Here is a 25,438-nt window from a genome sequence, read left to right as displayed (position 1 = left end):
ATGGTATGGAAGAGCCTCCCAAAAGCCATCTCCCTCCCCTGTCTCTCCTCCCTGGCTCCCACCAGCACAGATCCTCCAGCTGAGCATCTCCCAAGGACCACCATAAATACATGCAGGTTGCCAGTTCTCAGCCTGCATTGCTTGAAACAACCCCCAGCAACACCCCCTCTGCCCAAAAACATCCTGCTTCCTCCTCATCCTCAGCCCTTCCACTATGCAGAGCATCTTATTCCCCCAGAGCAGGGAGAGACAAAAAAACCTCCAGCCAAGGGAAGGCAGAGGGGAGATATTTGCCCTTCGCAGGCTTTCTCCCCACTACACCCCACCCCAGCATCTTGGGGTACCCCCCATCTTCCCCCCAAAGCCAGTGGGGCACAAAGCCGGGCTCAGCCCGTTGCCCCCATCTCCCACCCCTGCAAAGAGGCACCGCACGGGACACGGACCCCAGCCCCATCCCTGGTCCCCCCAGATCCCCCTCCACAGCCGGGAGGAGCATCCCGGGGTGCTGCCCCCTCCCCATCCATCCGTCCAGCCCCTACCTTTGCGGAACGGCATGGGGCGAGCGGGAGGCAGGGCTGCGCTGGGATGCCTGGGGATGCGTTGCTCTTATATAAATATATGTATGTAGAGATGTATTTATATATCTTTTTCTTCTTTATTTCTATTTTCTTCCTTCCTCTTCCTTCTTCTTTTAGAAGGAAACGGACATATTTGGGCAAAGCCCGGCAGAAACCAGCGTCATTTGGAGGCAGGCGCTGTAGAAAGGAGGAAGTTCTTGCAGTTATTTCAGAGCTTTTAACCCCTTGCTTCCCGGAGAGTGGTGACAGGGACAGGACAGGGAGCTGATGGCCTTAGAAAGGGATGTAAGGCATTGGGAACTCTTTTTGGGGCTGGGAAAAATTCAGCTGCTCCCAGCACAAGGGAGCCAGAAATTCAGATCCCCCTCCTTCGCATCTCCTGGCTGCCCTTGCACAGGCTGGACCATCCAAGGCTGAGGCAATCGGAGGTTCAGATCTTTCTGTGCTCACCCCCAGGTGAAATTTAGGAAGAAATTTGTCACTGTGAAGGTGGTGAGGCAGTGGCCCAGGTTGCCCAGAGAAGCTGTGGATGCCCCATCCCTGGAGGGGTTCAAGGCCAGGCTGGATGAGGCTTTGAGCAACCTGGGCTAGTGGGAGGTGTCCCTGCCCGTGGCAGGGGGGTGGAACTGGATGATCTCTAAGGTCCCTTCCAACCCAAACTATTCTGTGATTCTGTGATTCTATAATTACTGCCTGGGGAGAGCTGTTTATTTTTACTGTGGTTCCTTTACTGCCCTCCCTGGAGGTAGAAAGAGGCATTGGCTCAAAGCTAGTTCAAGAGAAACTCCTTCAGCTGAGCAGGACCCGTCCTTCCACCTTGGTGGTTAACAGCAATGCCGTGAGCGCTCTGCTGTGTCTTGCTCCCTGCAGAACCATTCCTCCCTCCTGGAGTCACCAAGCCCTGCCTCAAACCATCCCTGTGCTGGTGGCCGTGGTGGTTTAGAGCCTCCCAGTGCATCTACTGCAGGCTCCAGCCCCATCCAGACCATCACCATGGGCTACACGAGCACTCTGCATCTGCTACAGTGCAGAATCTGCCAGGTTTGGCTTAACCCCCCCTGGAAAAAGCTGTTTAAGACAGTGGGTGAGGAGCACTCAAAAAAAAAAAAAAAAAAAAAGCCTCCTGAGCTCTGTTATGAGAGCTGCAACTCCAGAAGGGATGGCAGGGACATCGATGGCTTACATGGCATTGCTGCAGGATGGCAGCTCCACATGGAGATGTTCCTGAGCCTCAGCACTGTGTGAAGGACAAAACCAGAAGATTTGGTGGCATGGGCTGCTGGGCTTCCTTCCAGCAACTGGAACCAGTTACAGCAGCTGGTTTCTACCCCATCCTCAGCAAACACGGCAGGACACGCTGGGGCTGGGTCTCTGCCCAGGCAAATTGAGTGGCCAATCATTTTCTTGGGGAAATATCACCCAAAAATGGAATTTCCCAGGTCATTTAGCAGTCCTAAAAGGGCTGCAGGCTGGGAAACATTCAAGGCAGCTGTGCTAGACATCCACGTGCCGCTGCCAGACAGAGCCCAGCAGGTACAGGAGAGTCCTTCTTCGCTCCACGTGGCCCAACACCCACGTGCAAGAGGACACCCCAGCCCTGCCTAAGGCCAGGGCGGCATGACAGCAACCTGCCTTTCATCGCATTATCCAGGAGCAGCCAGTGCCTTCTGGAGGCAGTTCAGCAAGCCCTGATGCTGCTCCACACCCTGTGAACCCCCCTTGTGTCCTTCAGGCTCCTTCCACCCCTTGCTGGGGGTTGCTGGAGTGCCAACATCTCCCCATGATGGTCCCTGTGCAGGATCCAAGTCCAGGCAGGAGGCACAGGGCTGGCACCTCCTGCAAGGGTTGGCAGCATGACCTATGGTTATGTCTCCAAGCATCCTGAATCCCCAGGGCATCAGGAAGGACATGCTAATAAAACTTTTTTCCTCCCAGTTGTTGGTCTTGGTCCCTCTGTCTGCCCCCTAGGAGCTCTGCTGATTGGAACTGGAGCCTGACCCTAACCCAGCGCTGTGCTCTGGGAAACAAGGGCTGCTCTTGAAGTGGTGAGCCTCCAAACCTCTATAAAACACAAAAAGGGATTTTTACAGTTTTATTGTCTGGGATAAACGAGGATCAGCAGTTCATCACTGGAAGAATATTTCCAGCACATGATTCCAGGGCTTGGCTAAAGAAACATCATGCAATATACTCAGACCCAATAATAGACGTAGCCCATCAAAATCCACATTTGGATGCTCATATCCAAATTTGTTGTCCATAACATCCTGCTAAGTGTCTGCATAGCTGAGAAGGTGCCTAACTCCTTGGTTGGTTTTTTTTTTCCTGCAACACCCTGCTAAGGGTCTGCATAGCTGAGAAGGTGCCTAACTCTTTGGTTGGTTTTTTTTTCCTGCAACATTGATCTTTCCTGGACACCAGCAGTTCAGCTCCAACAATCTTCCCAATAAGACAATGTCAGAGTATTGTGTCTGCATAGCTGAGAAGGTGCCTAACTCTTTGGTTGGTTTTTTTTTCCTGCAACATTGATCTTTCCTGGACACCAGCAGTTCAGCTCCAACAATCTTCCCAATAAGACAATGTCAGAGTATTGTAGGTGTGATTTCCTGGACACCAGCAGTTCAGCTCCAAAAATCTTCCCAATAAGACAATGTCAGGTGTGATGAGGTCCCGTAGCAGAGGCTGGGGGATAAGGTCCCCCTCCATTAAGGTGCTTCCATCCGTTGGTCAGGGAGGCAGAGAGGCTTTGTCACCCCCTTGTCTGAAATGGAGCAAAGGCACCATCATTATTAAATTGTGATTTAAACATTATTGTTACTTAAACCCTTGGGCAAGCACCCAGCCTCAGGGCATCAGAGTGGATGGAGGGCTGCTCCTGCTGCTCCACGAACATTTTGGGATTTAAGAGGTGTCTGGTCAGCAGTGAAGCACCTATTGTATTCCATGGGCCAAACCAGGACCTGGGACCCAGCTACTCTTCAAACGAAGAGGTTTACAAGCTATGTCCTCCACTGAATCTGGTCCCCAGGAAATCATGAATAAAGTGCCTGGTTGGTAACTGGGATTTGCTCCAGTCGCACTGTGCATTGGGCTGGAAAGATCTCAGATGAGAACATCCTTGGTCTCCACCCATCTGCTCTCTGTTTTCCCCATGGATAATTTCTAGAAAGCAGCTTCCAAACTCCAGCCAAGGCCATCGTAGGAGTGGGAGCATCTTGTTGCCTCATTCCCTAGATACTATTGTTTTCTCCCACAGAAAGCACCTCGGGCAGCTAACTGGTGCCAGGCAGTTTAAATAAACAGGTAAGCCTTCAAACATAGTCTGGGGATTTCTGGTGCACTGGGATTTTCACCGCTTACTCACTGCTCAACTGCAAAAAAAAAAACCCAACATAAAGGTAATAATCATAATTAATAGAAGAAAAACACTGAGAGGCAAGCTGGTCCCAAAAACAAGTTTAGATGAAACTGAACAAAATACGGTCCAGGACGGTGAAATGAGGATGGTTCTCCTCTTGGCAGAGCAGAAACACTGGCCTGCACGGTCAGAGAGGCCGGTGGGTGGCTCAGCATCGTGTGGGGTTTTAGGAACAGGTTGGGCAAACTGGCAACGGTCTTAGCCAGCGCTGATCCTGCCCTGGGGCTGAGGGATGGTCCAGATGGCTTCTCAAGATCTTCCCAAGCGCTGGTTTCCGTGGGAGAGGAATCACTGGCAGGAGCGATGTTCACAGGCACCTTTCCCAGCCATATCCTGTAGGAAGCTGCCTCCAAAGAAAGCAAAAACGTGTTTTAATGACCATTAATATTTTAGTGGGGTTATTTAATTAGAACTAATCCAGCAAAAAGTCCTTTTACCTTTCTCCCAGCTTTAAACCCCAAGTTTGGCTGGGATGCTGCGACTGCAGCCCTCAGCTTCATCCTTAACCCCATCATTAAACCCTCTTCGGCCAAGATGGAGAAGGAGATTTAATTTTCTTTCCCCACCTTGCTCCAAATCGATAGCTGTGCACAACCAGGCTTTGTATCACGGGACACAGGAGATGGGATGTTCTGCAGGATAAGCTGCTCAGCAGTTCTGCACCCACTTAAGGGAAAGCAGAGATATCTTCACCTATACAGGGAGAAACAGATCTTTGTATGGGTGATTGCTCAGCCAGGAAAGCAGTATTGAACTGCCCTCCCTTTCCAGTTAATGGCACCGCGAGGTAAGGGGTGGTAGCAGCCTGCAAGACAGGAATGTCGGTGCTCTTCTTGGGCTGGAGCCATGCGGCCGTTTCAGCCCCGAGAATCACTCCTGAAGGATCACTGTGAGAGTTGCACTCTTCAAGCAAATAATAATAATAATGCAAACAGCTCATTTAAAATATTTATAACCTTTTGAACAGCTCGTGTGTCATGAACCCAAGAAAGACGCGGGTGCTCGGAACTGCTGACACCGGGTGTATCGTGGGACACGCTTACGTGATCGATCAGGCTCGCGTAATCCTATTTTGTCCTTTTATAAGATGTTTGAGCGCCCAGGCAGGCTCCTAGCCTCTGGCCTCAGCCCCTGGGTTACACGTTGCTGCTTTCCCCGGCAGCATGAGGCCCCTTATCCCGGCGCTCAGCTGGTTTCTTGCTGAGTTGCTGCTGTTATTCCTGAGCCCATCTCTCCCAGCTCTCAAGGTCACACTTCAGCGCCCAGTCGCTGACCATCAGTGAGATGTTTATAGCCCTGAAGCTTCTGCTTTCAGCCTGTGCCCACGTTTTCAAGGCTTTTACTAAACCTCCCACCTTCCGGCAGCCAAAGACACCTTTCAACTGGCAAGCTCACCCCAAGCCTGACGCTTCAGCCTGGCAAATTTAGCAGAAGGGAAAGTTGCAAAGAGGCTTGTGGGCTCTCGCTAGGGGAGGCAACGCCGCCTCTGCTGGGAGAGGAGGCAGCACAACCAGGTCATCGAGGCTTAAGATGCTGCAGGGACTGGGAACGATGAGCTTTTGGAAACTTTCCAGCCAACCCCCACGTACACTGACCTAGACGGATTATTTTTTGCTAACCTCTGGTATTAGAGCTGGCATCTTCATATCCCAAAGATTAGGTGTTCTATAAGGTGTCGAGACAAGATTGGATTAGAGAGATGCAGGTCAAAGCCTTAGCACCAGGTATTCTTGGTCCCTCGCACAGCTCTGGGTCCCGGTCTCCTGTTTTGCACACAGGTTTTGGAGAAAAAGGTCCCAGTAAGGAACTGGCCAGCGTTTCCCAGGAGTGATTGCATCCAGTAACTACTGCAGCAGCACCACCCGCTGTCAGATACGTACCTTGGTGGCTCCTCTTCTGCAGCTGCCAGCTGGAGCAGGTTTCTAAATGGCATTTTGTTCTTCCTGTGCAGGAAACTCAGGCTGCCCTCTCCATCGATTTGCATGGCTTTGAACTGCTATAACACACCCAGCTGGCACTGAAGAGAAAACACACTCTGACAACATCTCCATCCTTCTTCTGATGCATTCACAGTGGCAACTAATCAATTCTATCTCACACAGTCCGTACCATGAAGTTAACCCCCCCTCCCTTTTTTTTTTTTTTTTAAATCAGGGGAAAAAAAATATGTATTGGTTTTATTATTCCAACTTCTTGATTTTTTTTAATATAAAAATGATAGTAGCCTCAAGTTTCCAGGCTTTTATGTTCCCCCAGCATTGCCTGCAAAAACGCTGCAGGAAAACCAAAGGCCATCAGACTTTGCTCCTGAATAAAGCATTCTGCTGGAGAGAAACAAAACTAAGCAAAACAAGTGGAAACTATCAGGAAGAAAGCAAAGTGAAGAAAGGGGGAGGAAATACATGAATAGCATTGTGATGCCTGGAGATATTTTCAGAACTTACTTGATTTCCTTATTAGCCCTAAATTCCTGACTTCCTTGGAAGAGCTGAGCCCTTTGCAGGTGAATGTGATACCTTTGGGACAGCATCTGTGTCCTGCCATATGGGATGACGTGCAGAGCTCTAACTGGTGCACTACAGGGAGATGGGCTGCATGCTCCTGGGGCTTCCTCTTAAAATTTGTGCTTGAAGAAAACACCTGAATCCTAGTTTGGATATACTTCATTTGCTATATGATTACTTCCCCAGAAAGGTCTTTAAATTTTGCTGGGTGAGCACATCACCCTCTCCTGCAAACGGGGAAGAAGAGTCATCAGGAATTGCTCCAGCCTGTATCCTCTCCTTGTGATGACTCTGCATTGCTAGAATTCCCAAAACCCAGCACTTTCCTGAAGCTCCTCCAACAACACAAACCCCATCGGTTTTCTCTTCCCATCCTCAGAAGCGAGCACTGGAAGCTTTGTGTGTTTTGCTAGAGTGTCATTTGAGTTTTGGTTCGCAGTTGCTATACGAGTTTTACAAGTTCGAAGCAGCGAAGTCCAAAAACGCTGCCCAGCTTTCTGCCTGTGGCAAAAGGTGGAGAAATCTGTGATGAGTTGAAGACCTTCGCCTTGGCAGGACCACATGGATTCCTGAGCTGTTGACTTGCTGCAAGCTCTCAAGTGGAGGCTAGAGATCACACCTTAGAGATTGGGAGAGGAAAAACAACTCGAGGGCTATGAACTGGCAAGAAGCTTAAAAGCTCCTTTCGAAAACAACACATTCTCCTGCAGGAGGAATAAGAAGCAGGAGAAAAGCAAGGAAAGGGTTAGTCATCCTCCTGGGAAAGAAGCAGGGCAGCGATGTCCTGCACAGAAGACATGGTCCGGTCCGGTGGGAGCAGAGCTTCGGTCCCCCATCCCTTGCTGCCTACATCTACAGGGCTGAAAGCTTAGGGGGGCTGATGCTGTTTGGATATGATGGTGTGCTCTGATATTTCTACACTCACAAGAATGAAATGCAGCGTGAATCCCTGTGCTTTGGGTTTTCCCTATTTCCTGGTGCTAAAAAGAAAAGAAAGGAAATGCCACAAAGCTGCAATCATGAGCTCAGCAGGGATCGGAAAACAGAGAAAGCAGGTATGAGAGCAAAACTCTGCAGAAGTATAAACACTATCACTTCTCCCATTAACTACAATGCTCTCTGACTTCTGACATCTCTGCTCATCCATTGCAGCTTTTCCACCTCAATGTCCATTCTTCCTCCCATTCAGGTAGGACTTTGATGACAAACATGGAAAGCTGTGGGGTTGCTCCCATGTACAGAACACCACGAGCAATGCCCAGCCCCACCTGACACAGACGATTTGTATTTATTGCCAGCTTCTGCAAAATTCAGGGTAAGGTCAAGCATGGGCATACGGATGGGGACTCTGTCATCCCTTTCTCTCTCGAGGAATCTAGAAGTGGAAGACTTTAGCTTTGCCCACTTTTTTTTTTTTTTTTTTTTTTCTTACAGCAGTTAGAAGCACAGCAGTGCTGCACAGACTGTGGCACACAAATTACATCTCCTTCGCTGAATTCACTTCAGAGTCCAAAGCTCAAGGCTAAGAGCACTTACCAGTTTCCATTGTTAAAATAAAAAGCAACTCCACAAGGAATGTGGGTTTTGGTTGTTTTGTTGCAGGTATAGAAAATAGGATGTAATCCCAACTCTCCAGCCAACCTTCTGCATGACCCTGGGCAAGACACTTTTCGTACCTGCGCCCCTCCCTCGTTGTATGGCTATTCAAACAAGCTTGAGGCAACAACTCTCATCCTTCATATAATATCAGATTGATATTATTATATTCAGTCTAATTTAATATTAGATTTTGACAACAGTAATGTTAAAAACGTTCCCTGTGAGCTCCATCTCATCAGATTTCTTTAGTCTGGCGCCCAGTAGGCAAGTGATGAACTGACAGCTGAGATTCAACGTGGGTTAAACGCAGAACAGCACACATAAGAAAATACAATCGGCACCTACGTACGTAATGATGGGATCTGAAATAGCTGTTACCACTCAGGAATGAAACATTGGGGTTACAACAACCACAAAAGCATCAGTACTTCCCTACTGTTAAAAGAGCAGCCAGTGTTAGAAATCAGGAAGAGAACACGGCAGCCAATGGTGATGCCACCAGGCAAATCCTTAGGAGTTCAGGATCGATAACGGACTAGGGGCACCTTGTTCAGCTCCTGGATGACACGTCCTACATGTACGTCTCGGCTTGCTGTTAGGTTCCGGACACCGCCAAATCTCTGTTAAGTAAGCATCTAATCTAGATTCCCAGAAGTAATGAACAGTTCACGCTTAGCCTTAGAGGAGATTCAGTCATTCAGACTATTAGAGAATCAGAGTACTTACATGGGTACTTAAAACACTAAATTAAAACTTAATGAAAACACATCTGAAAAATATAAAATGCTTCATCTGAAGCAATATTAACAAATACTGGACTGCCAATAAGGCAAATGTATCTTAACAGGCCATCATCGTCTTCATTTTCTGTAAAATCACAACCTCCTAAGGCACCACACAAGAAGGGAAACAAAAATGCTATTGCTCCAGAGCAGAGCGCCAAGTACCTTACAGAAAAAGGTGGGTGCACAATTTCAAGTATGCAAAGACAAACAAGTAAAGCTTTGTAGCTGCAACGAAGAACTCCAAATTAAGTGCTGCTGAGCCTTTTAAGAGGGCAGTGATGAATCACAGAAGGAAAAAAAAAATGGATGTGTAAGCAGGAAGAGCTGGAGGTGTTACTTGAGAAACCACTAGAAATAGAAAAAAGTCAGTAACAAGCTTCCAGAGGAGGTAGGAAGTAGAGAAGCAAATTTAGAACTGAATTTTTAAAGGCACACAAGATACACCCATACCCGAGAAAGTCTGAGCCAACCCATCAACACAGTCTAAGTGGAAGAATGTGCTTTTGCAAAAAAAAAAAAAAAAAACCAAAACCTTCCTACTAAGTTGTCTGTGTTAAGGAAGGTCTGACTAAGAACCTCAGCCGGGATGTCTGAGCCTTTCCAGGTTTCCACATCTGTGTGTTTACTGCGGCAGCACCTAAAGGACAACCGCTTACAAACCAGGCTCCAACCTCATGTGTTTGTACAGCACCCACCACAGCCAGTGCCCAAAAAGAGAAGAAACTAAGGCAACGTAGGCTTGCTAACGCTGTAGGAGGTATGCTTATGCTGTCTTGGTGATCTCATGGTACAAAAAAAAGTAGCTATAGAATGAATCTCCTACACAAAACACTGAGTGAGCAAGTCATCTCCCCTCTGTCTCCAGGGGTAAATTTCACCTGTAAGTCTTCAACCACAAGAAGGATTTTTAGAACTAAATGGTTTAAAACTTGCCAGTAAAGAAATTCTCAGCAAATGGAAGACCTCCGACACATGGAACTAGAATCTCAGAAGCCGGTATTAGAAAACAGCAGAACAGCTCATTAGAACACACAGAACAGTCTGTATAGCTTAGGAAATGCTTACGGCTCGTCCCTTAGAACAGTACTTGCTGAAATGAGTTGTAAATATATCATGTTGCCTGCAGTGGACTCATATTTCCAGCTAAGTTCAGACCATACTAAATCAGCACTTAACTTTCCACAGCATGCCACTCAAATTATTCGACTCTTAGAAGCAAATCCATGCTAATTCATATTGGGCTAATTTCTTTGTTTTACTACATGGTAGCAAAGGAAGGGCTTAAAGCGTTGCTCAAGGTCAACAGAAAATGAACAGCAGAGCCAGTAACAGAATTTGGATTCTGTTATTGCCCCGAGTCCTGTGGTTTTAGTATTAGTCAGGCCAGTTCTTCACCTCTGCTGCAGTGGTTTTCTAACGGTGGATTTACAGCTATTGCCAACAGCAGCGCACGGGGTGTAGAAGCGACTGGCTCCATGGAAAGGCCTCGTGCAACAGAAGAGGGTAGTAAGGAAGCCAACACACAGTAGGTAAAATACAAGGTGTTTTTTTTTAAATCGCTTTCTGTTTTACAAGCAAATGTTTGTACAGAGGTTGGTGGAACACAAGCAGACAAAATAAGCAAAACACAAGACCAAGGGTTTGTCATATAGATCTGCAGCCAAAAAAAACTTAATAAAAGGGCAATAACTGGAGATATTCACAGCGCTGATCAACGACAGGTCTATAACCCCCCTCCCCCCAATACATGTGTACAAGAGGAAAAAAACATCCAGCATCAGCTTTCAAACAGCTAAAAGGCCCTCAGAGCTCACGTCTGTTTTAGTATCTGTACAATTGCAGGTGCAACGGAGCAGAGACAACTGCCATCATTGCATAGCCACCTCTTGCCAATTCTTTGTAACATAGTGTTCCCAGATGAAAAGCAAACATAAAATCAGGAACAGAGTGCTAGGTATTATTTTACATCAGGGGAAAAAAAAAAAAAAGAGCTGTAGTGTTTAGTAGTTTAGTTTGTCAACTCTTCAGGTTTTCTATGAGAATTTTCTTCCATTGTCTCCTGAGAACTTCCACTGGCACACTTTCTCAAAAAAACCAAAAAAACCCAACCCTGATGTTATTTGACTTCAAATATATATGTAGAGAGAGCGAGAGCAAATGCTATGTTTGAGTCAGTTAAAATGTTAGTTACCTATGTGTGGCATTAGAGGAAGTGAGAATCTGATAGCTGGCCAGATACAGGAATGATTTTCCCTCAGTTCTACCTACAGCATGTCAACAATGACCTGTAATCAGTCTGACAGCACAGAGCTCCCGCTAACAGTCCACTCCTTCTGATTCAAACGGCTGAGCATTTTACATTCCTTCCTCTTCCCATTTCCCTGGGTTAAACATGCATTTTCTTTGGACTTTGGAAGAAAGACAAACTCATTCCTTGTTACTTTAATCTCTGTGCTGGCATAGAAAGTTGTGTCCTGGAGTCAGGAGAGAACGAACTAGCTGCCAACTGTCCAACGACCCCAAATCCCTCTGGTGTGCAGACGGAGGACTTACAAGAGCAAGGCTGTAACTCTGAGAGATACCATCAGGGAAGAGAAGCATGACAGCACACAGTTCTTTTCCAAAGCGTCCCACTTACGGTGGATGCAGAACAGAGATTCCATGATGAAGCACCAGAACAAGGAAAGCAGGAACACAGACAAAGCATCTCCTCAGCAGTGGGTTTTCCGAAGAACGAAGTCATCTGAAAGCTCAAAAAACCCAGGATCCCCAGAGCAATAAGCAGAATTGTGCAATTCAAAAACACACAGACGTGAATCTTACTTTCAAAGGGCTTTATAATACAAAAAAAGGTAAGTCACAACGAATGCGAAAAATCCATTCAATGAGGCTTGTTTCCAGTTTGCTAGGAAAGCTACTTTTCTCTTATTTATTCCCAGCCTATTGCTGAAAACATGATTGCCAAAACAGTGACACCTCAAGCTAGATTTTTAAAATCAAACTTGCTCTGCCAGATCCAGTACTCTGAACTTGTCCAGGTTGTAGAAACAAGCCTTCACGACTCGGCCTCCAAAATATCTTCCATTTAGATCCACAACAGCTGGAATTGAAACCAAGAACAAGTCAGCAAGCAGCAATTCAATAAAATAAACATTTACTTAGCTAAACAGTCTAATCAGTGAGACTGCTTAATTGTTCTACAGAAAATAACTCTGAGGTTCACAGAACACAATCCTACCTTTGATGGCAGATTCAACCCGTTCAAACTCTAAAAATATTCTCACAGCTTCATCATCAGGGGCACCAGGAATCTGAAACAACACAAACAAACCCCAAACCCAGAAGCAATTAGAACAGGAGGAAAATACTGTTTTAAATTGATGCTGTTCACAGAAATGGTGAAGAGAACACAATAAAAAGGTTCTAAAAGCACGATACCCAGAGATTTTTGCCCAGTTTCTGACATTAGAAGTTTGTATCTTACAGATATGGAAAATACAGGATCACAACACAGCAAAGAACCTTGTGAGATCATCTAATCCCTGCCCCTTTTCTAAGGCAGTAACAAGCCAGTCCCGAGGGAAGAAGTGCCCAGTTCACTTTCAGAGCAGCCAAAAAGAAAGACAAATTATCTCTTACCTCAAAGATGACACATTTCCCAACCTTGCCATACTTCTCGCATTCTTCCTTAGTTTCAACTTCTAGGTCTTCATCCACCTCCCCAGCACCTACCATGTTCTGAAAGTTAAAAGAATAAACCCAACTCACTGGATGTAGTCTGTACAGATGATTACACAGACAAATCATGACATGCAACTGCGACCATGAATACTTTAAGCTTCTGTTTACCAGTTAAGAGCCACAGGAGAAGGCAGTTTCCTAGTACCAAGATCAGATAACTGCATAAACAAAAGCAGTGTTGATTTACATTCACAACTTGTATCTCAGGAAGACACATATTTTCTCCACAATGCAAAGCACCATGTAGGTGCAGGCCAGAACCGTTCAAACTGTACAGAGTCCCTGTATCAGGAACACAGGTTTAAGCATTTCAACCAGTCACGAATGCTGCAAATACCAAGACATGTTCCCTTACTCCCAACTTACCCTTAGTAAAACCACTTTAGTTGGGCATTTCAGTATCTCAGTCAAGGGGTTAGAATCTGCTTTCTTGCCCGTTTCTGTTAGGAAGACAGAACAGTGAATCATGGAATAATTTGAGATTAAATCTCATTCAAACCTTATATGAGGGTTTTTATCAGAACCTTTCTGTTATCAAACAACAGAATAAAAGCCAAAAAATGTAGTTTCACATTGGTGAGGAGCAGCCATTCAGAACTTGTAGCTATTTAGAAGGACAGTAAGCCGAAAAATCATTATTACAGAATGTGAATTAAGCCAGAACACTGACAACATACTATTCCTTTGAGGGAAATAATTCATAAGTTCAGAATTGTATCAGATCCCCTAAGAATAAAAAAAAAAAAAAATCACATCTCCTGACTTCCAACACTTGTGCTCAGGCAGAGGTGCAGTTCTAGTAAGCCTCGATGTTGTCTCTAGGTCAGACAACAGCAGGGAAATGAGAGCAGTATCTAAAGCACGCGATAGGGAGAAAGTCAGCAGGAGCGGAGCAGGATCACCCCCCAAAGAGATGAGGCTTCCAAACACTAAAGGAGGACAACAGCCTAAAATAATTAATAGAGGACCACCACGATAAAAGATAAATTTCCACACAAAGGAACGTGAGTTATTCTTCCAACTCTAGCTAGTATTTTCTGCAAGGCCAGATAGAAATCAGGAAAAAATCCAGGAGCATCCATTGAGCCTGAACTCTTATTTTTCCCTGAGCATTTTTCACAAACTTATTGGTGTAGGACAAAATTACCTTTCTCTGTAGATTCACCAACAATGATCTTGCCACCCCTCTTGCTTGTTTTCTCTACTGAGAGGGCTGTGCTCAGACCCTGTTCATGCTTCCCCAGCCCCTGGCCCTCTCTGAAACCATACTTCTGCATGATTTTATGTGCTACTGTCCCTCTGCAAAGAGAAAAAGTATAAATTAGCAATGATTTCTTACATAAAACATTAACACCGCATTTCTCCTGAGTGCCCAAATACTCTGCCTCCTAAAAATCTCATTGCACAGAGACTGAAAAGCTTCTACACAACTTTACAACCTAGCAATTGCACAACACCCTGTGGAGATGAAAAGCGTTACCCTTGAATTACAGATAGAAAAGGTGCCAGAGAAGTTGACTAAATAAAATTGCTCATGTTTGTCCAAATACAACACAACCTCCACCAGCAACACAAGTCAGCATCATACACTCTACAGAATTGTTTTGGTTGGAAAGAACCTTTAAAGGTCAGTGAGTCCAACCCTTCTGCCATAGGCAGGGACATCTTTCACTAGATCAGGTTGCTGACAGCAAATCACAAAACAGATTAGACCAAGGTCTGTTTAGTCCAGTTTCTTGTCTATGTCAGTGCCTGGTACCAAAAGCTTAAGAAAAAAAGGCAGATGTAGAACGATCTACTTCCCCAGACCACATTCCACTATCTACTAGTTCAAAGTTGGTGTAAGCTCTAGAGTACATGGCTTTGCTACTCCTTCCTATAGCAAATCCAGATATCCTCACTATTAATTTAAATATGTCTCATCTTTCTGAATTGTCAAGAATGTATTGAGGCAATAAAGTACCCCACCTAATTAAAGGTACCTTTTTTTGGTAAGTATCTTACGAAAAGCACCTCCACTGACAGGATGACACAGAAAAGGCAGGATCAGCGACTACAATTTTTTAAGCATAAGACACGAAATACAGAAAGACACATTAAAAAAGGCCAAAAAGTCTGGGTCTGTAATGCTGAAAGGTTAAAACACTAAGTCACATTAACCAATTGTGTGGTCAAAGTAAGTAGGTTAGGTCATATTTTCAGCACTTCCTTCAGTAAGTGAAGGTCCCAGGGTATTGTTAACTAGAAGGGGTAACAATGCGTGAACTGGTTTAACAGTACTGAGTTTGGTTATCCTTTTTCTGAACAATGCAACAAAAAAAAGTGTTTTTCCCAGGGTATTGTTAACTAGAAGGGGTAACAATGCGTGAACTGGTTTAACAGTACTGAGTTTGGTTACCCTTTTTCTGGACAATGCAACAAAAAAAAAGAAGTGTTTTCATAAAACACTGCATAAAAAATTGTTTCCAAGATGGAAATGCAGTGTAATTATGCAACAAACTACACTTTCACGTCTGTTCCTCCTGGATACAGTTTTGACTACGCTGAGGCTGTATTTCCACAAGAGCTGATGCAATTGATAAGAGGGTCATAGCTAACCACTACACCCTTCAAATGAGGTCTTTTAACTATAAATTCAACTTCACTTTGCTGCCACAGTAGTAACACAAGCACTACACACAATGCTAATCCAAGGCAGAAAAGTAAATGGACAGATTTGCAGCCACAGCTGCTACATCCATGCAAACATGTTTTGAATCTCTGAACAAACAAAGCAGAGCTGCAATGACTTGCCCACTGGTACACAGGAAGTTTAAAACAATGCTGGAGAAGAGAGAAGAAACCTAGAGGAACTAACATGCCATCTGTGTTTTCCTGTATTCTACATTAGCTTGGCTTGTACAAGCCACAAACACTTTATACTGGAATGTGGCTTCTGAACTTGCTTAAAAGCACTGCCTTGAATGCAAACACCTCAAATGCATTTCTCTCAATCGAGTAAATCCACCGTTTTTTCTGCATCCTGTCAGTTAGGACTATATTCACTCAGACTGACCACGTACATACAATGAGTTGTCTTCTTCTCTACTGACAAACTATTTTAACTTTTGGTTTCCACCACCTTCTAACGCCTTTTCCCACAAAAAGTGCATAAGTCAATCATTTACCCCATGTTAGCAAGGAAAGAGTTGCTAGGTCCCGTGGGGGAACGAGGTCTTTCTGGCTCATCATATACTGGAGGAGGAATAGCTGCTTTGGAAGATGGTGCCCGAGGTCTTGACTCCTCTTCATATGGAAATGATGCTACAGCTGAAGAAAAGAGACATTTGCTTTTTCACTAATATACTTTGCATGAACTACCTACTTGTTATGAACACCAGAGTACTCTGCCTCCACTCTAAGTCATTGACAGACAGCTCTTCATCTCCAAGTTGTACTTTTTTCATAATTTGTTAGTATTAAAGCAGAGAAAAGAATCTCACATAAATCCAAATCAGAAGAATGTTTCCTTTGCACATGAATCATCAAATGGTTTGGGTTGGAAGTGACCTTTAAAGTCATCTAGCCCAAGCCCCTGCAACGAGCAGGGACATCTTCAACTAGAACAGGCTGCTCAAGCCCCGTCCAACCTGACCTTGAGTGTTTCCAGGGATGGGGCATCTGCCACCTCTCTGGGCAACCTATGCCAGTGTTTCACCACCATCACAAAAAAATTCTTCCTTATGTCCAATCTACCCATCTTTAGTTTAAAACCTTTGCACCTTGTCCTATCACTACAGGTCCTACTAAAAATTCTGTCCCCATCTTTCTTACAGGCTCCTTTTAAGTACTGGAAGGTGCTGGAATGTCTCCCTGAAGCCTTCTCTTCTCCAGGCTGAACAACCCCAACTCTTTCAGCCTGTCCTTGTACAGGAGGTGCTCCAGCCCTCTGACCATCTTTGTTGCCTCCTCTGGACCTGCTTCAAGAGGTCCAAGTCTTTCCTGGGCTGAGGACCCCAGACCTGGATGCAGTACTCCTGGTGGGGTCTTATCAGAGCAGAAGAGAGGGGTAGAATCCCCTCCCTCAACCTGCTGGTCACTTGCTGTCATGCAGCCCAAGATATGGTTGGCTTCCTGGGCTGTGAGCACACATTGTCAGCTCACATCCAGCTTTTCATCCATCAACCACATGCTGCTTTAACAACCCCTCACCTCCCTCTCTCAGAAAAAAAGATTTGAGTGAGTTATTCTGGATTTTCCTCATAAGGTATACAATGAGTTTGCATCCATAGGTCTATAATGCATTTATTAACCTCTTATCAAATGGAGAAAAGAAACATTAAGAGGTCACCTTATGTTAAAGTCATAACAATGACTTTATTCAGACAGAGGATAAGGGAACAGAATTATGACAAAAATGGATCAATGCACACAGGCTGGGGCCTGAGGACTGTAAAGGGAAGTACACCGGACGTTTACACAACAGAGAAATCAGTCTATTAAAAAGAATGAATGCAACTTGAAGCAAAGTATTTATACAATCTTAAGAGATCTCACTGACAATTTCTGAACTGAAATTTTTCCTGGGACGTGGATATATATATTTATCTCACACTAATTAGATTATTAAACTATCTTCCACTGAGAAGCAAATGGCAAAATATTAAAAAAGCATAGAGAACTCTAAAGAAAATATGCTTTTGAATGTACTTCTGGACTTCTAGACTGACTTCATTTTAGATTATTTTCTTGTGAACTAGTCCTTGTATCTTACCAAATAAAATAACAGATGTGAAATTTGGGGATGTCACATGAGGAAAAAAATCCCTGTTTAAGCAGCAGATGGACTGGACTATGGGACTTCTCCTACAGCAATATTTTCCTCAATTTTTCCAGCCTAGCTTTGAGCATAAAGTAACAAGCCATACAAAGGTTTCCTTGTGAGATCATGTCACATTTTGAAAGCTCTGTCCCTCAGGATATTTCTACCATTTCCAGACTGTATTTACTTTTCCTTGACACCGCTGAATTACTCTTAATTATTTACTCAAAACAATATCGCTTTCTGTTTTTAATGTTTACACACCTGAAACGCTTTCACTATTATATCATTCACTTAGTTCGCCAAGCTTCATTTTTTTTTTTTTAATTTGAACCATCTCATAAATAAAATCAGGACTCCCAAAGGAAAGTTTGTGTGCATAAGATTTTTCTTATTATTTTTTAAAGACATACACAACATGCTGGTAATTATTTTAACTTTAAAATGTAAGACAATCAGATATGCAAAAAGCGTGAAGAGTTTTGTTCTTACAGCACGATTATGCCATCTAGTGGACAACTGCAATCTTCAAGCTATCTTCATTGAGGGAAACCCTAGTGCACACACATCTCTTTAGCCAATACTATATCCCTCAAAACCTTACAAAATTCTGTCTGCAGTATACAACCCCTTCAGAAAAGATATTCATAAAGTACCTCCTAAAGCAAAGGGTAACAGAAAAATTCCTTCTTCATGCTGTGGAGGTTTCTAGCCTACCCAGGGAAACCTGTCAGCAAGATTTCTTCTTCCACATCAGAAAGGAGTAAACCAACATGGTTATAAGAGACCAGCTCGCCAAACCACTTCTCTACCAATACATAAAGAATACTTAGAATACATGAAGCACAGCAGTATTGCAGGTTCCCCAAAGCCTCCCCCACCCACAAAGAACCAGTACAAGTTCTTCTGCCACAAAGAATTGTATGAGAATAGTGGCAGGATGACTTAACTGAATAGAAGGTTGAGTGAGCAGTAAACACCACTGACAGGTTTTGGAGAACAGGATTTTGGTGTACTTACGTTCTTTGTCCTTCTCAACAAGAGAAGTGGGTGGTGCAATGGCAGCTCCTCCCATACCTATGAGAAAAATGGAAGACAACACATTTGTATGACCAGGTTCTGCTGCTCGGAATAGCTTCACTGAATCTTAACACGGATCCTGGCTCCTTACCAGCCAATTCTTAACATACATCTCTATCAACAGAGCAGTAGCAAGAGAACAGTCTGAGAAGTTTCAGTAGTGGTGAACAAGAAATGAATGAAAAGCACATCAAGGGATACAACATCAAACCGCAATGTTGTACTACATATTGTGTCTACCATAAACATATTTCACAGGATTTCAAAATTAAAAGACTACAGTGAAACAAACCTTCAGTTCTAAAATCGCTCCAACCAAATGAAGAAGATACTCTGTTCAAGATTAACTACACTTTCAAAACAGTAAAGTACAAAGCCCCTTCCCTATTTTAGTGAGCAATATTCTAATGCAGTGCCAAACTTCCAAGGCAGAGTAAATATTTTAAGTGTCACATCAGAAATTTTATTTTTTAAAACAGTAACAGATCTGAATCATTTACTGCAACTTTATTGCTGAAGGATAATAAAGTTTAATTTTGTTTATGCAAAGACATATCTCATCACCCAGATCTACATCTTCTAACTATCTCTAAAGGCATTCAAATAACAAATGCAGGAATGGCAAGCTTTAATAGTGAAAACTCAACAGTGATTCTCTCATAGCCTGATTTCATCTCACGTCTCAGGCCTTTCCTGAGACCTACACCATGCAGAAACTTAAAACAGGTATCTACAAACTATGTAAAAAGAGGTCTTTCAATAAATATTTTAGCTGCCAGCTGCTTCCATGGAAAGAGCAGTTTTCTGTGTTACAACAGTTATGGTGTAGTAAAATGCTAGGTTTATTCTAACAGCTCAGAATTAACAGTATACTTCTTAGCTGAGAACAGAGAAATACAGAATCCATGAAACAGGAAAAGGATTGTGAATTTCCACCCCCGTCTCTTTTTCTTCTCTTTTCCCATCAAAAACACAAGCAGCTCCCTTACTTCTTTTTCGTCTTTCCCTTTCATAATCTTCATCTTCGTCAGAATCTGGATCTGGTCTTCTTGAAAACCCACTGGCTTCATGTCTGTCTTTACGTCTTCTAGGAGACACAGTAAGTTAGGATAAGAAGTCATGAAAGTTAACTCTTTGCTTTAATTTGTGATACCACCATTGCAGTGTGAATTATACTGCTACACTCTAAGTGGCATTTTATAATGTTTTCGATGAAGACGTAAGTAAACACCTTTACTGTTTGTTTCTTTGGTTTTATCCTCATGGAGTATTTTTCGTAAAATGTAAGATGTAAAAAAAAAAAAAAAATTAAAAAAAAAAGGCAAGATCATCTTCCACTTACAAGTCAGCCAAGGAGAATGCAGCAAAATGAGGAAGCACCTGAAAAAATCTAGTCCAAACCAACTACAGTGACTGAATGACTACAGTGGAACAGAGACATTAATCAATCACCCTGCTTTGAACAGAATCCCTTTTAGATTCACCATCACAGGCTATACAAAGTAATATCATTTACTTGGTAAATTAAAAAAAAAAAAATCATCACACTTAAATAATGAGTTTATTGAGAAGCTAGCTTGGCAACTGAAAAAAGATTCAGGCAACCTATAAAAATCTTTAAACATTTATCTAAGAAATACTTCAATAATTGTTTGCACTTCAACTGTTATTTATTGTGATCATTAAATTACTCATTTTAATACTTGGGGAAAAAAGGAAAAGTATTTTTCCCAAAAAGTTAATAGCACAGCTTGGGGCATAAATCAGATTTTATTCCCAGCATAGCCATCAAAATCGTACTACAGGATGCTAAAAACAGCACTACTATGGAGCCAGACTAAATTTCTAAATCTCTACACATTCATACCACCATGAAGCTGAGCAAATATAATCTTACTCTCTGCTGGCAGATGTTTTACCACCTATTTTAACAGCACACTGAATCTGCATTTAACTTCTTTAATATGATTAGAGAGATTTCTTGCTACAGGGAAAGGGCATTAGGATAATTAAAAATAAGTTTTCTTTTGTCAAGAGACAAAAGAGTAATAAACACACAATTAACTTACTTCAACCGAATGCAGAATATTAAAAAGAAAATGCAACTATACCCCTCAAAGGCTGTGCTAGCTGCATCTTTAAAACTGAAATACATTCACGTATCAGCTTGGAGTATATAAAAGCAGAAAGGATGGTTTATCATCGAGTGTTGAAAGGTATTTCTGTGGTCAGGTTATACTGACAACAAATACTCTAAAATACCTGCAGGGTCAAAGTCTGACAATGATGCATGTAGTACCCAAAGACTGCTGCTACTATTGAAATAAAGTAAATGTAGAAAAACTTGACATGTCTTTAAGCCAAAGAGGCTGTCAATATAATAAATGTTATAATTTTTGCACTGTTAGGCAATTTCTTTTTAGTGTTAAAACATATGAATTAAAACATTGGCTTGTTTCTACAAGCATACAGTATTCCGCACAAAACCTTGAAGAATTTCCCTGAAACTGTTTAGGGAGCTCAAACTAAGCAAATATATGTTGCTATTCTTTACATAATTGTCAATATATCATGAGTTTAAACAAAAGCCTTACTTTTCTCTTTCTTCAATCTCTTTTTGCCTCTCCAGCTCACGCTGCCTCTGCCGTTCCTCTCTTTGACGTTTTACCACTTTTTCATAGTCATTTGGGAACATGGGATCATACTCATCTGCCAAAGGAATCAACACATCTCCCGCAGAAAAACCACTAGGTACAGGATCCTTAAAAAAGAAAAAGGAAGTTTTTCAGCTGAGATCTGAAAACAACATCCTGCTGGACACCAAGATTTTAACAGTTCCTTCTAACCCCCAACAACACAAAACTCAGTTCCTGACTTCTATAATGGCAAGCAATCTCCTAATCCCACCCAGTACTAGAAGAAATCTTTGCTTTACTTAAAAACTAACATTCCACCCAGTTTCTCACTATCTCAAAACTGTCCACAAAGAAAGAATCATCCCCGCTCACTCCCCCTGCCAAAACCAAAGCAGCAGCAAATCAATGCGGACAAGAATTTTTCAAATCCTGTTAATCCATTATTAGAAGTATCACAGTATCTCGCGGTTGCAACTGTCTGCAAGGGGTCCTCCCACACAACCTCATCAGTCTTTTTCATAATTTGCTATTAATATAATACCAGTAGAGGTGCACACACTGTTCTCTTCTCATCTGAAAGAACTATTTCAGAACCACCACCATCGAAAAAGTTTCAAGGAGAAAGTTTCTTTTGATTCCTTACCACAAGAAATTGATTTTAAAAGGTTTGGTGGCTTTTTTTTTAAGTTGATTGTTATACAGATCCAGTTCTAACACTGCTGCAATCACAATTACTTTTATTGTTTAGCTGACAAAACTCCTGTCTTGCAAAGTACTTTGAAGCTGTACAGGAGAAATACACTAGGAACACTGCTTTATTTTAACTGCACATTAATCTTGGTAATTCCATGTTGTATCACATGGAAATCTGTATAAAGTTGAAACATTCATTAATTAAAGAACCTCTGAGCAGAGGAAATCAGTTTCAGAAAATGATCACTTCTTTGACCACTAGGAAAGATGATGAAAAAATAAAAGTACAGACTGCAGTCAAAGAACTCAAATTCCAAAACACCTGTTAACAGCTGGAATTCTGGCTGCTTTGGTCTTACCTTTAGCCCAGCTGCCACATGAGGTGGTGTGTCCACAATCTGTCTCTCATCAGAAGAGCTACCTCGTTTCAGGTCAATCACTGGAGCAAGGACTGTTGTTTGTTTTGTTCTCTGACTCTGAAAAAAAAATAATCACCAAACACAAAATGTCTAAAAAAGATAACAAAACAGTTTTTTGAAAAGGAGCTTGCTTTACATACTTGAAGCTGGTATCTCCATTTTTTTAAAAAGGACAAAAACTGCTGTCTCAAATTCTTCACCGTGCACAGCTCAATACATCATTTATCTTCAGTTTATCAACATACAGTAATTCTTCACATTTCTAATAAACCTTGACATGGATAACTTAGTTTTTGCCATATTTTAGTGGCAAAGGCCACTCAGTTCTGAGACAGATGCCTGCCAACTATGGTTAAAAACCTGCCACACAAATACAGACCTGATGCAATATTCAACAGATGCTGCAGTGAAACCAGTGCATACTTTCCTTTAAGAGAGTGACAACAGACTTTGCTTCTACACTCACTAGAACATATAGTGGCAGGTAAATGGTCCTAGGTTTAGACCACGATCAGAAACACACATTAAAAATTCAGACGATCTCTTCAGATTACTTTGATGCGTGATTTTTTTTTTAAGAAAGGGCTCTGAATTCTTCTGGAGATCTACTGTTCTTCATATTTTTTGTAATCTGATAAAATACATTAACCTATTCTGAACTCTGAATTTTCAAATCCTCTTCTATTTTTCTATTACAGTCTATGCATACATTGCATATCAGTTACACAGACAAAGAATATATTTAATATAGTAGCCACATAAATTTTATTCATGCAGGCTGTTCCAGTTATCAACTAAATCCTGCCCTCAATTTCAGCAGCTTAAATTAGGAGTAATTCCAGTGAAAAAATGCTGTGCCTACTTAAGTATTTGGTACCTACACTCCTTTTTTAGGTAAGTAATCTCACTCTAGAACCTACACACCACAAAGAACACACGTGGTCCTGCCTGAACCAAAATATCAACACTGCTTAAAGAAAAAAGGCGAAATACTGTATCAATTAAAAGAGAAAATGGTTCTGTTAGAGTTTAAGACCAAGGAATTAGCTTGCACTCCTTCCCCATTTCACGTCCAGTGGAAATACGTTCTGCAAAAATCTCTAATGCACCAACTAGTTGCACTTTAGCGCCAAAAGCCTTTTAAAGGCAAGCATAAAATGATGCAAAGATGTAAATAACAACTCACATAAAATGCCAAGAATGACCAGCAGCCAGTACTGCCAACTATCAGTCACAGTATGACCCTTACTTTAAAAAAAAAAAAAGAAAAACACAAAAAAAACCACAAAATGCTTATTCTCATTACCTTCAAACTTAGATTTGAAGATCAGCTTTTGGCTCTACTAGTTAGAAGACCTGAGGCTTGCAGGGCACACATCAGTTCCTAACTCAGTTATAACTTCGCAAGAGTCCCCCTAACAGACTTCAAGAAACATGCATCTGTCATTTTCCCCCCTCAGTTTTGCTAGACTCCTCGCTACAGACTCACAGACAAATCCCAGCATAATTTCTACAATTCAGTGATCTCCTAACACAAAATAAGTTTTAATAATAGAAAGGAAAAATACAAAGGGACTATACCTTTGCTTGTGTGAGAGCTGCTTTCTTCACTTGCAATTGAGACTGTAGTAGTTTGAAATTTTTGGACCAGCCTTCTGTTTTAGAATCACTGGTCTCAACTCCCAAGTCATCGTAAAGTGACATTTTCTCTTCAATTTAAAACTAAAAGACAAAAGGAAAAAAATCCAGATGACATAAAAAACCTATGTTCAGGGCTTATTTGCTACTAGTTTGTATACCATATTTTTATTTATTTTTTTTTAAGCCAGAGAGAATTAAAAATAACTTTTTTCTCATTAGTAGCAGATAGACGTGACTACAGCAAGGCTGCATAAAAGTAACAGTTTGAACAGTAATTAATATTGTTCAAACAGTAACAGGCATTGCAAACTTCCTAAAATTATGTTTGTAGCATTAGATATAAATAACTTCAAGCTTTGAAAAAGTTACACTGTAGTCCACACTGGTATTTTGACGTTCACAAAGAAATTCAACATTATTACACAGTCAAACAGAAAGGAATTATTGTCTCTGCTGACCTTAAAAACCTATCCACACAAACATCAACATGCCAATCCCCTCCTTAAATTCCACTATTTTTTTGCATCACTGTAAAGGAATATCTTTCTTACACTGAACATACTTGCCACAGTATTACTAAGTAACTATTTCCACAACATCTAAAGGCCACTCAAATGCACATAGCTTATGTATGCATACACACACAACGCACGCACACAGATATATACATATAAAATTAACTAGGTAACAACATCAATAACAGGACATGAAATGCATCACTTTGTCAGGTATTGCATCGGACATGTATAGAAGAGACAATTTGCATGTAATGAGAGCTCTGTCACCTGTGGAACAACCTGTAAGCTCATTACTTACTCTCTGATAGGCCTGCATTGCATTATCTCCACTCAAAACCTTTAACTTCTTAATTTATTACAGGATCAAACATGATTGATTAACGGTCTGCAGTGAAAGTTCACAGACTCATCAGCAAGCTCTTGATCCCACAGATATCTGAGGGAACCTGCCTGATACACAGGCGACTGTTGCTACAGGTATGACTTCTATACATTCCACCCTGCGCAAAAAGGCTCAGAGGCAGCAGACAGCAACTATGTTACAACTCTGAAAGACGGAAAACTCAACAAAATTAAAAAAAACCCACAATTCCATCCTACAGTGGAATACGAACAACCAGGGTAGAACCCAGTTCACTACAAGAAAGTGGAGGAGGCTGCACTCACTGGGGGCTATGAGCCACCTGGGCACAGGGATTGGAACCTATATGGGAACAGGAGGAAGACAAGGCACCACAAGAACCCCCATCTGCCACGGGGGAGTCAAGTTTAGGCAGCAGGAGCGCAGCTGCGATGCCCTTGGGGTACATTATCCCCATGGAAAGAGGGAGGGAGCTGCCACCGCGGGGAAAAAACTTTGTTCCTCGACGGCTAGAGGGGAGGGGCTGCGCCACAGCCGGGTGGGCACAAAGGAGCAAAGCGGAGGGGCCGTAACCACACCGCTATGGAGAGGGGACTGTTATTTCCGCCCCCCATGCAGAGGAAAGGCACCGAGGCCCGGGGCGCAGGCGGGCTGAGGGGCCCGG

The 25,438-nt window shown here is 42.6% G+C and overlaps 1 protein-coding gene across 1 annotated transcript; it reads right to left on the bottom strand.

Moving 5' to 3' along the window:
- Nucleotides 1-11,558: 11,558 nt before the first annotated feature.
- On the bottom strand, nt 11,559-23,977 carry RBM17 (RNA binding motif protein 17). Its single transcript, XM_010079911.1, has 11 exons — nt 23,836-23,977; nt 22,195-22,311; nt 21,101-21,267; nt 19,496-19,593; nt 18,447-18,503; nt 15,793-15,934; nt 13,773-13,924; nt 12,992-13,065; nt 12,524-12,622; nt 12,123-12,195; nt 11,559-11,984 (listed from the first exon to the last, which is right to left on the bottom strand). The coding sequence occupies exons 1-11, from the start codon at nt 23,956-23,958 to the stop codon at nt 11,881-11,883; spliced, it is 1,206 nt and encodes a 401-aa protein (XP_010078213.1). The 5' UTR covers nt 23,959-23,977; the 3' UTR covers nt 11,559-11,880.
- Between the last annotated feature and the right edge of the window lie 1,461 nt (nt 23,978-25,438).

The sequence above is a fragment of the Pterocles gutturalis genome, unplaced genomic scaffold (assembly GCF_000699245.1).
Source record: "Pterocles gutturalis isolate BGI_N339 unplaced genomic scaffold, ASM69924v1 scaffold9961, whole genome shotgun sequence".
Classification (NCBI taxonomy): Eukaryota; Metazoa; Chordata; class Aves; order Pterocliformes; family Pteroclidae; genus Pterocles; species Pterocles gutturalis.
Note: the sequence above shows the minus strand (reverse complement) of the source record. Positions and strands in the feature narration are given on the sequence as shown.